General features: G+C 49.6%; 4 protein-coding genes; 2 read left to right on the top strand and 2 right to left on the bottom strand.

Annotated features, from left to right (window-relative positions):
* Positions 1–2,215, top strand: part of CNAG_01376 — a 4,587-nt gene extending 2,372 nt beyond the window's left edge. For both annotated transcript variants that reach the window (XM_012194112.1, XM_012194113.1), the window contains exons 4-5: positions 51–272; positions 334–2,215. In XM_012194112.1, the coding sequence (XP_012049502.1) occupies positions 51–272; positions 334–2,128 (2,017 nt within the window). In that variant the 3' untranslated portion in view covers positions 2,129–2,215. The remainder of the gene's footprint in view (positions 1–50; positions 273–333) is intronic.
* Positions 2,216–2,233: 18 nt separating this feature from the next.
* On the bottom strand, positions 2,234–5,262 carry CNAG_01375 (hypothetical protein). XM_012193563.1 has 13 exons: positions 4,968–5,262; positions 4,879–4,915; positions 4,757–4,829; positions 4,624–4,694; positions 4,410–4,571; positions 3,870–4,362; positions 3,398–3,816; positions 3,169–3,333; positions 3,105–3,116; positions 2,987–3,044; positions 2,698–2,935; positions 2,527–2,648; positions 2,234–2,463 (listed from the first exon to the last, which is right to left on the bottom strand). Exons 1-13 carry the CDS (start codon positions 5,132–5,134, stop codon positions 2,420–2,422), a joined length of 2,061 nt encoding a protein of 686 aa, XP_012048953.1. The 5' UTR covers positions 5,135–5,262; the 3' UTR covers positions 2,234–2,419.
* Positions 5,263–9,034: 3,772 nt separating this feature from the next.
* Positions 9,035–10,000, top strand: part of CNAG_07422 (delayed-type hypersensitivity antigen) — a gene marked incomplete at its 5' end in the record, with an annotated part of 1,551 nt that continues 585 nt past the window's right edge. The window contains 4 exons of the mRNA XM_012194252.1: positions 9,035–9,190; positions 9,251–9,412; positions 9,469–9,906; positions 9,965–10,000. The exon at positions 9,965–10,000 is cut by the window's right edge and continues 59 nt beyond it. Of these exons, the coding sequence (XP_012049642.1) occupies positions 9,035–9,190; positions 9,251–9,412; positions 9,469–9,906; positions 9,965–10,000 (792 nt within the window). The remainder of the gene's footprint in view (positions 9,191–9,250; positions 9,413–9,468; positions 9,907–9,964) is intronic.
* The window catches only part of CNAG_01373 (septin ring protein), a 2,965-nt gene continuing 2,372 nt past the window's right edge, over positions 9,408–10,000 (bottom strand). The window contains exon 11 of the mRNA XM_012194111.1: positions 9,408–9,946. The gene's annotated coding sequence lies outside the window, so the exon portion shown is untranslated. The remainder of the gene's footprint in view (positions 9,947–10,000) is intronic.

Genomic DNA, 10,000 nt, shown 5'->3' on the forward strand with positions numbered 1-10,000 from the left:
GTTGTATTCATTGATGTTTTTTGGTGACATGATACTGATTGGTATCACAGCGAGCCTATGACGGAGAAAGAGCGAGCAGAAGAAGGCAAACGAATGTTCCAAATTTTTGCCGCGCGAATGTTTGAACAGCGTGTACTGCAAGCTTATCGCGAGCGAGTCGCGAAGCAGCGCGAAGAACAGTTGCTTCGCGAGCTGGAGGAAGAAGAGGATTCGAAGCGTGCTAAAGAAGAGAAGAAAGCCAAGGAGGCACAGAAGAAAAAGGACAAGAAGAAGTAAGTGTCTCCCTTGATGAGTTGTCGATTGACTTGCAAGTGTTGACGATGTCAAACTTAGGGCGCAAAAGCAAAAAGCTGAGGAAGAGCGCCTTGCTCGCGAAGCGGCGTTGGAAGAAGAAAAAAGGCAAGCCAAGCTTCGTAAAGAAGAAGCAGAGCGAGAGCGCATACGAAGACAGGAAGAAGAACGTGTTCGACGCGAAGCTGTGAAGCGTGCTGCCCAGGAAGAAGCACAGCGTCAAGCGCTGGAACGTAAGAGAAGGCAACAGGAGGAGAAAGAACGGGAAGAGGAGGCTGCAAAGAAAAAGCGAGAACGAGAGGAGAAGGCCAAGAAAGAGCGAGAAGCGAGGGAAAAAGAGCTAAAGGAGAAGGAGAGGAAAGAACGTGAAACTAGGGCTGCGAAGGAAAAAGCAGAAAAGGAACGGATGGCAAAGGAGACGCTTGAAAAGGCTGAAAGGGATCGAATGGCGAAAGAGGCCAAGGAAAAGGCTGAGAAAAATCGTCAGGAGAGACTCGAGGCCTCTCGGATGGAAAAAGCGAGGAAAGAAGAGGCAGCCAGAAAAGAGCGAGAAGCGGCTGAGCAAGCAAAAATTATTGCCGCTCAACAAGCCCAACGGGAACGTGCTGCTAAAGCTGAAAAGAACATTGCCGATAAATCAGCTGCTGAGAGGGTTTCCGCTGCTCGTGTAGTCCCTGTTGCTGCAACTGCGCCGACATTGGCGACTTTGGGCCTCAAGTCGCCCTCAAAGGGTTCTACTCCACAGTCCGGGCCTCCTGTCCCTCAACTGTCGCCTGTTAAAGGAGCTGCTCGTCCGATCGCCAGCGCCACACCAGTACGACCCATGCAAAAAACTCCCACGGCATACTATTCACAGCCTGTTCCTCCTGTTGGTGTTGCGAGTTTCCCTAGGATGCCTTTGGGGCAAAGCTTCGGTCCTCCAGGCCTCCGACCCACTTATCCCGCCGGGTCACCGGCCTATTCCCCTCCTCACGCAAATGGCTCTTCAATCTCGCCTAACCCACCTCCAAGAGGATTCACCGATCCGAGCCCGCCAGGGTTTGACCATAGTTTGCGCACAGCTCCTATCGGTGTAGGATTCCCTCCAGTCAAGCCCTCAGGTCGTATCCCTTCAATGGCGGACGACGCGTTTTCTCCTACAGCCCCCATCGGTGTGCCTGTGGCTCGCAGTGTTTCCAGTGCAGGTGAAATAGGTTCTTTCATGTCTGGGTCCATTACACCTGACGATTACCGTCCTACACCCCCTGCACCCATTGCACCTCCTAATCTGGGGCCAATCGGACGTCCATCAGTTTCAGATGGACAAGCAGCGGGATCAAACGCTCTCCGTTCTTCATCACCTCCTCAGCCTGACCGAGTCCTAGGTTCAGCTGCTCTCGGAGCTGACGATGAAATTGTTCAACCCCAGCAGCGTAGACCGACAACCTCATGGGATATGCCAACTGCTGCACCCGGATCCGGTCGATGGTCTGCTTCTCCGTCCATATGGGGATCTGGAGATCCGACGCCCGCGTCAGGTTGGGGTGCACCAGGAAGTATGCCAACAGTCGGAGAACGGCCAGGTCCGCCACCCGGATTGTCGCTTTCCCCTGGTGCGGGAGTGAATGTTCTTGGTCAGAGACAGCCTTCATTCGGCGGGATAGGTTCGCCCTTTGGTGGTGCAGGCGCTGTAGGAGGTGTGATTGGTGGAGGAATGGGTGTTACAGCCGGTAATGGTCTGGTCCAGGGACATGTAGGTGGTGGCGGATATTCGCAGGGACTCTTCTCTCCTCAACAGCAACAACAACAGCAACTGCAGTTACAATTACAATTACAACAACAGCAGCAGCAGCAATAGCAGTAGCAGTAGCATCTTCTGTAGTCAGGTTATGGCTCAGTACAGTGAGAAGTTTTGAGGGATTGGCGGCGTAGTCAGCAATCATTTCATATCATGCAGCCTTTATTTCCTCTTGTGACATTCTGGCGCTGTTCATTATTCACTATGATACTATAACTGACGTGTAGATGTAGATGTAAGATGTTCTGTGGTACTTTCTGACCAGTAAATAACTTAAGCAAGACTCAAATTCATGAGATGTTTCTAAATCATATGCGTAAGTAGGATTTACCTCCTTTGCCTATTCCGCGTCTAGTCCTGGGGAGGATACTCATCAGGCGACACAACATATGCCGCTACGATGATATGTCCCAGTAAGCATTCAATCTATGAGGGGTCGCAAAGTGCAGGATGCTCACCAGGGAAAAGACCTTCCTGCCCGTTGCATCTCCCTTGCCACCAGTCAGGATCAACCTTTTCAATGTCTGTAATCTGGTCACCCTCCTTGAAGGATAACTCGTTATCTTCGCCGGCATCGTAACTAGCCATACATTAATGTACGACATTTTCCCTAGAAAGTCAGAACTTACTCATATGCTGCAATCATCACCGTGTCGTTGGCGTAGGAAGAGGAGGCAGGAGGTGGAGGGGGTGGGGGTGGGGGTGGGGGAGAAGCATGAATTGTAGCAGGTTCTGTCTCCAATTCGGCCTCGGGCTCAACCTGGTATTGGGGATGCGCTGCTGGGGCGCTGTCGTCCTCAATAAGCTCACAATAGTTGGCAGGGAAGAGGCCCGATTGGCCATCAGCATTCGTACCGGACCACCATCCTATAATGAGGCATAAGTACTCTAAACAGAACCAGTCATTATGCCTCTTACCCTCGTCCAGCTGCTCAATCTGAGTAATAATGTCATCTTCCCTCAGAGAAAGTTCATTCTAAAGGATTAGTTAGCGACAATTGTTTCTCTCTACTGGTCTTTTAACTTTAAAACTCACGTCCTCAGCAGCCTGTGCCAAAACGCTGTCAGCTGGATGTTTACACGTAGAGCTCGAAACTTACATCATAGTCGTACAAGACCTTAGCCCTTTTACCTGCCGGAGAAGGCTCCGAAGCTGGCTCAATTGTTCTAGGTCGAGTGGCCTCGGGAATGGGTGGAGGAGGGCCAGTAGTAGGAGCCTCCTCCAAAGTGAGGTCCTGCTTGAGTCGCTGAAGCTCATCAATTTGCTAAAAAAAAATATATATCAGACGTTTTCCCATGGGGCAACATAATAATAAAATTAAAACACACAGGGTCTGAAGAGGTGGCAGCCTGAGCAGGTCCGGGTGGAGGAGGAGGAGGGGGGGGAGGGGGAGGAGGCGGTGGAGCAGCAGGTGCGTCCGTCTCAATCTCCGTGACAGGTTCGGGTTTGAAGGGTACAGAAGGAGGGGGAGGAGGGGGAGCTCCCCATTCATCGTCGTCCGATTTCTCCTCGTCCGAATCGGGAGAAGCAGGGCGAGGTACGGAATTCCTAATCACAGAAGGCACGGCTGGGGCAATAGGACCTGGAGGCACCGGTGCAGATGGGGGATTAATAGTGACGGGAGCAGAAGGCGGGCTGGGAGCTGCAGCAGAAAGATCGCTAGATGTTGCAGGTCCTGACGAACTAGGCATAGGAGGCATAGCCCTGCTGCCAGTCGACGCAGGGGATACCGCTTTAACATTGGACGCTATTATACAAGACTGAGCTCGATTGTATCCAAATATGAGGGGAGGAACTTACCAGCGATACCCTCCTTTTCCTCTTCCTCCCTCTGTTTCTTGGCTTCTGCCTGTCTTGCGGACCAACTAAGCTTATTCCCACTGGGTTGGGGAAGGACGGGAGAGGACGCATGGCTGCCGGAGAATGCAGCCATCCTGTCCTTGATACTGGGCATCTTGGCAGGAGACTCTTCGTTCCTTTCCTCCTGGGCACCACCAGGATTCCATCGGCTAGTGAGCTTGCCGGGTTGAAGTCTGATTGGCGTGTACGCGGTCCCTACTGGTGCGATACGATCTTCGGCGACGGGCTTGGCCGGTTCAGAAGCTGGTATGGTAGAGGCGGAGGGCTTGGCAGGTTCGGCAGCTGCAATCGTAGGAGAGGACTTGAGGCCATCGTTTATGGGTTTATCCTCACGGGTGGCTGGCAAAGAAGGAGGCGGTACAGCACTAGGAGCTGGCGCATGTTGAGGAGGGGGGGCACGAAAGGTCGACGTGGGAGTTGCGACAGCTGTGGGCTATTGGCCATGAGGAGCTGAAGCGCGTGATTTACTTTTAGACATACCTTGCCTTGAGATCCTCCAAGGCCTTGGCTCGGTCTGTAGCTAGGAGCCGGCTTGACAGACGATGCGGTGTTGATACTGGGAGCAGCTGCTGCCGACGAAGAGTATTTTGACCCCGACGATTCTTGGATACGCTTGTGGATGTACGAAGGCGCAACATCAAGCTGCAAATGGTGAGTTCCTGATCCTCCGACAAGATCTACAAGGTCTACCCACTTCAGAGCGGGCTTGAATCACGAGATGGGCGTCCTTGAGGAATTTGTTTTGTACTTGAGCGGACTGGGTGACTAATGCAACATAACGCGACGTTAGTTCTTCAGACTTCAGTCCAGGATCCAATATCACCCACAATAAAGACCCTTTTTGAACTCGGGAACCCCATCGCCACACCAGGAGATCAGCACAAATTTGTCGAGATTGCTCTATGATGTAGAATAAGGACCTAATCATACCAACTAATTGTTCACTTACACTCGGGTCTCGGACCCTGGCGAACGCGTACTGGATGCTACATTGCATGTTAGCCTTAGGCGATTACAATCCCTATCCAAGACACTAACCGCCCATCCATGAACTCTTCCTCGAGGTCTTCGAGGCCATTGCCGGTGGCTTGCAGCTTGAGCTCATTGCCTGGCTGATTGAAGAGTACCCAGTCGTAGGCGGCGGAGCCCTGAATAAGGGCCTGGTAAGTTGGTTGGAGGTCAGGATCTGTGAACGCGACGGACATGCTGGGCTGAGGTGGGAAGAGACGGATGGGAAAGGGAAGTCACAGAGACAGTGGACAGCAGGAAAGAACGATGAGAACGATTACTCGCTCGTTACGTGCGCGACAGATGCGAGTCGCCGTGGAGGATAATGACGTAATCAACACAGCATAACAAGAGATGGCCGACTTCCGTCTTGTAATTAGTTTGTGAACTCGGCACCCGGAATGATTACGCGCGACAACTGGAGACCGACTAATGTCCAAGGGCTTGACCATGTTCAGACAATACGGCACGCAAGTATATGGCACTAATGTAATCTTAGTACTGATCATCCCCTCGTCCAGCCATAAAACTGAAACGCCCAATGTCTCATTCAGCCTTATAATACAGTATCTGGTCCACTCCCACTATCTGTAACGAAAGAACGGCAATAACAGAGATGGCAACATACTAACAATTTGGATCAGGGAAACTCTTTGAGCAGGATCAAAGTTCACAGCTCTTCACTCAGCCTAACGAGGGAGCTGGCCTAGTCAAGTCATCTTGAAGAAGTGGTACGTGGTCAGGCGTGCAATGTGTTGTGCGTTGCCTTCGCATACTGGGTCCAGCAAAGAAGCCACGAAAACCTTTGAACTTTGAACTTAGATCCCTTCCATCGCAACATGCTTTCCTCCTCCGGTATACCTTTCTCAAGACTTATGGTACCTGCAATGGTCCCTTCTCACAGATGATATCCAGAAAGAGCGGATCACTCTTGACAACGCCTTCTGGAAAGAGATCTGCGGGTCTTCGCTCAGCCTAAGTACGCCATGTCGCGCAGCCTTGAAGCCTGAGTATGTTCCCTTGGAGTCAGAGGACGTTCCCTAGTTGTCCTGCCTGCACATTTTGGTAGGTTGAGGGGGCTGTCACATGAGGCTTTCGCTCCGGTCGGCAGAGTCGCAGCCAACGAAGCGGCTGACAACGTCGTTTACAAAATCTTCCAACGTCTCCCCGAGTTCCAGGAGGCAGACAGTTATTGTTCTAGTTTTGACAAGCATGCAAGGTGTGGAAGATATGGGGAAACCACAAAGAGGGACTACTCGAAAGAATGGAGGATGATGAGCGCGAATTCATGGTCGAAAACTGTAATTACTCTCTCTCTGGGACGCGAATGGCTATCAATAATGCCTTGCTACCCACCACTCGTGTTTGAGCCCCATGCCAGATAAAAGGCGGCGGCGGAGGAATGATGTAAGGATCCTTGGAACAAATCGATTGGTCCCGTCGACTGCGACCTCAAGGTTTACTCTCTACATCAACATGGTTGGTACACGGTCCACCAGCGCTAATCGACGCGAACCACCAGAGGAGTCGCAAGGGTAGCCAGCCCTCTTGCTCACTGGCGGGGCATTCAAACTCCTAATCATCTCCCGTGGTGGTCTGTTCGAAGGGAATACGGAGGATGAAATCATCAAGCTAAAGGGAAAATAGGCAAGGTTGAAGGAGAGAAGCTCATACGGAAGATGTCTCTGGTGCTGCAAAATATCAGGACGCTGCAGGAGTTCATCGGACATTTACTGTTGGGAGTGTAGGCTCGACACAAACACGCCGACTGGCATTGACCGGCCTTCTATGAGTCCTGAAGGTCCGAGGAGGGGCGTGTCGCAAACTGCAACTTTTGGCGGCGGTCAGGTGATTTTGGCCTTCCTCGACCATTATCCATCTGAACATGTACACAGAACTGCTGTAAAAAGCTTAAAAGGTCATAACAATGATTAAATTCCCTATTTCCCTATTTAACTCCGCAATTATATGTGCCTGGCACTGTATTTACCGCTCCCTTAAACTCTGTATACCTAATTATACCTAACAGATAACGGTCTTTTTCCTTCTCCGTTCCTTCATCACTAATAAAAAAAACAAATTGCAAAGGTCTTACATGTGTCTCGCAAACAGTACTAATTACAATTTACAATTCAAGCACAAGCGCCAAGCATGGAGTGCAAAATGCATCATGCAACAGAGGGTACGAACCTACATCGAGAGCAGAATGTAGGAGAGTATCGAGATATTTTAGTACAGTGTCATATAGAGTACAGAATATGGTGAGGTAGAATGGAGAAATGAGGCGGAGTAAGGGCTGGAAACGAGAATGGGAATCGAAAAGTGGACGTACCCAGGATTATTCAACAAGATCGCAAGCAGCGAGCCACCGTCTACAGTTCACGATATTCTGGAATCAATCAGCTTCAATCTTCGAATCCTCCTTCATTCCTGCCTCCTGTTGTTTGCTCTTTGCTTGCTGCTGGGCTGTTGCACCATGTTACTTTTGCTTTTCTCATTTCTCCTCCTTAGAAGAGACACGAAACATGAACGAATCCATAAGTTGTTTAGCCACTGAAGCAGGATGCATAGTAATCGATTGTCGATGACGGCACATAAGGCAGAACGGAAGTAGTAGGGCAGAGCGACAAAACAAACATACATAGATATTAGAGTTTAGCTGTGTACTACGAGCAGTATACAACATCATAGCCACAAACATAGATTAGAGCACAGGACTCTGAGATTACGCAACTTATAGAGTATCGCGGACGTTCATTATCCGATAATTTGTTTTTCATATCATCAGGGCAAAATGCCTTGAATGTCTCCGGTGTTACGTATGAGGTACGACCGATTCGATGGTTCAACCCTTATTAATAATCCCTGGATTCTAATGTACTCAGCTCTAGGCTACAATAAAGGGACGCTCGGCATTCGGAGCTCGGCAATTTATTCTTTATTTCCCTATCGACGGAAGACTAGATCAATAATGTCCCTAAATAGGAACAACATCACAATTGCCATCTGACCTCATGACTGGTGACTAACTATTGCTGATTGATTGTTGACTGCTGGAACCTAGAACTCAGACTGCAGGACAAAACTATCACTGATCATTAATGTTGAAAACAAGCAGTTGAATCAATACCCGACGCAAACAATCTAATATCCTAGATGATATATCAGGATCAGAAGATACTAACACCCAGCCCACGGCAGCCAGGAAGAGAACGGAGGGCGATGACGATAAACAGGAATCGTACTACTTTACGCTATGTACTGTGCATTGTGTAGCGTATGGCGCATAGTTACCGATTGCATATTGCATCCTCATTATGAATGTACGTGGTACATGACATCCGACATACCTAACTGGTACTTGCTGGTAACTGAGAACTGGAAATTGAATGAACCAAACTTCAGGATCATGATATCGATCAAGGATCAGATAATCAGAAATTAAAAACGGAAATGGAAGGAACAAAGGATAGTCTATTATGGTGCATAGTACATGAGACACAGGGCTGATGATCAAGACATGCTCATGAGACGTGTCCTTTCTTCATTTATCTTGTCCTTCCCAGTTATGGTCATTTAGTCCTCAAACCTCAAATGAATGAACAGAGACCAGAAGCCAGGAGCCAACGATCACTTCTAACTTTAAGTCACCTTATCTCTACACTTCGCAATAGTCGTGAAGAACCTGGAAAGCACAAATTAAGACATTCGGGAAATTAGAGTCCAACCATTACCTCCCCAAGCATGCCGTTTGATCAGGGATTTCAGAAGGAAGATTCCATCTGACACAGGAGATGTACTTTTAGCGGGATAATCGCCTGACAAGCAGTCAAGATCGGGTGTCTTGGATCGAGGATGCCTCTGTCTGAGAAGATATAAGAAGGGGAGATGAGTTGCTTTCCTTCTCTTCTTCATCCGCATCCGCATTTACTTCTCATTCCACAGTTTGTAGGTTCTTAGTTTTTCCCTCTCTCTTCGTAGATAGCACCAGTAGTTGAGCTTTTACCAACCCCTACATTCATTCTTCCTTACCACCTCATCTTACTTTCATCGACTCACCTACTCCCACGACAACAACAACGCAAACAATACCCGCCATGTTCTCGTCCACTATTTTGACTTTGCTTTTCGGCACCCTGTTCTCCCTTCCAGTTATTTACGCCGACACTCCTTACCTTGGTTGTGTTCTTACTACTGCTGCCAACGGTGCTGCTAGCTTAAGCAGTAGACAGAGTGACAGTGCCACTTGTGTCGTAAGAATCTGTTTCAATTTCCCCGGGTAGAATAGGCAACTGATCTGCTGTTTCATTTAGGCTTCCTGTGGTGACAGCAACTACCCTTATGCCTTCTGGGTCGGTGCGATCGTCGTCGGTAATAACTGCTATTGTGTTTCCGAGGCCAATTACATCAGCGCCGCCAACTATGTCGTACCGAGCGGTTCTTCTACCGCATGCGCCCCCATCGTCCAAGCTGCCGTAAGTCTGCGCTGCATTATTCCTGCTTTTATTCAATGACTCATCTGTGGTAACAGAGCTATGCTACTTCATCCACTTTCTCTTACGAGAACTGCTACGCTCCCACTGGTCTCGTGTCTGGTGTGATCAACACTGTCACCGGCGTCCTCGGTACTACGGTTTCTTCTCCTCGAGCTTGCTTTGAGCTCTGCGCCGGCACCTCAGATGCTTACTACGTTCCTTACCTCTTGGGTGGTAACACCCTCTCCCCTCGATACGGATGCTCTTGTGGTGACGAAACTGTTGTCTCTGGCTCTCCTTCCTACTGTGGTCTCGGTTCTTTCTACGCTTACAGTCACCCTGCCGCGGCGGCTGCCAGTTCTCTTCCCCGAAGGAAGCGTGCCATCGAAAGGATTCAAGCCCAGAAGAGGTCCGAGATGATCAGGGAAAGGCAATGGGACTGCCCTACTGGCATGAACGCCTGTAATGTCAACGGCGTAGCCAACTCCTGGGAAGTAAGTCTTCTTTCGACGGCATGACTTGTTGAACAATTGACTGAGCAACTGTCATTAGTGTGTTGACTCCACTACCGATTTCGAATCATGTGGC

Source organism: Cryptococcus neoformans, chromosome 5, assembly GCF_000149245.1.
Source record: "Cryptococcus neoformans var. grubii H99 chromosome 5, complete sequence".
Classification (NCBI taxonomy): Eukaryota; Fungi; Basidiomycota; class Tremellomycetes; order Tremellales; family Cryptococcaceae; genus Cryptococcus; species Cryptococcus neoformans.

Excerpts from the sequence above, each read along its gene's own strand:
- CNAG_01375 (XM_012193563.1), bottom strand. The coding sequence starts at position 5,134 with ATGTCCGTCGCGTTCACAGATCCTGACCTCCAACCAACTTACCAGGCC. Across the intron at positions 4,695-4,756 it reads GTTCAAAAAGGGTCTTTATT|TCACCCAGTCCGCTCAAGTA; the intron begins GTGGGTGATATT and ends ATGTTGCATTAG. Across the intron at positions 4,572-4,623 it reads TGATTCAAGCCCGCTCTGAA|CTTGATGTTGCGCCTTCGTA; the intron begins GTGGGTAGACCT and ends CACCATTTGCAG.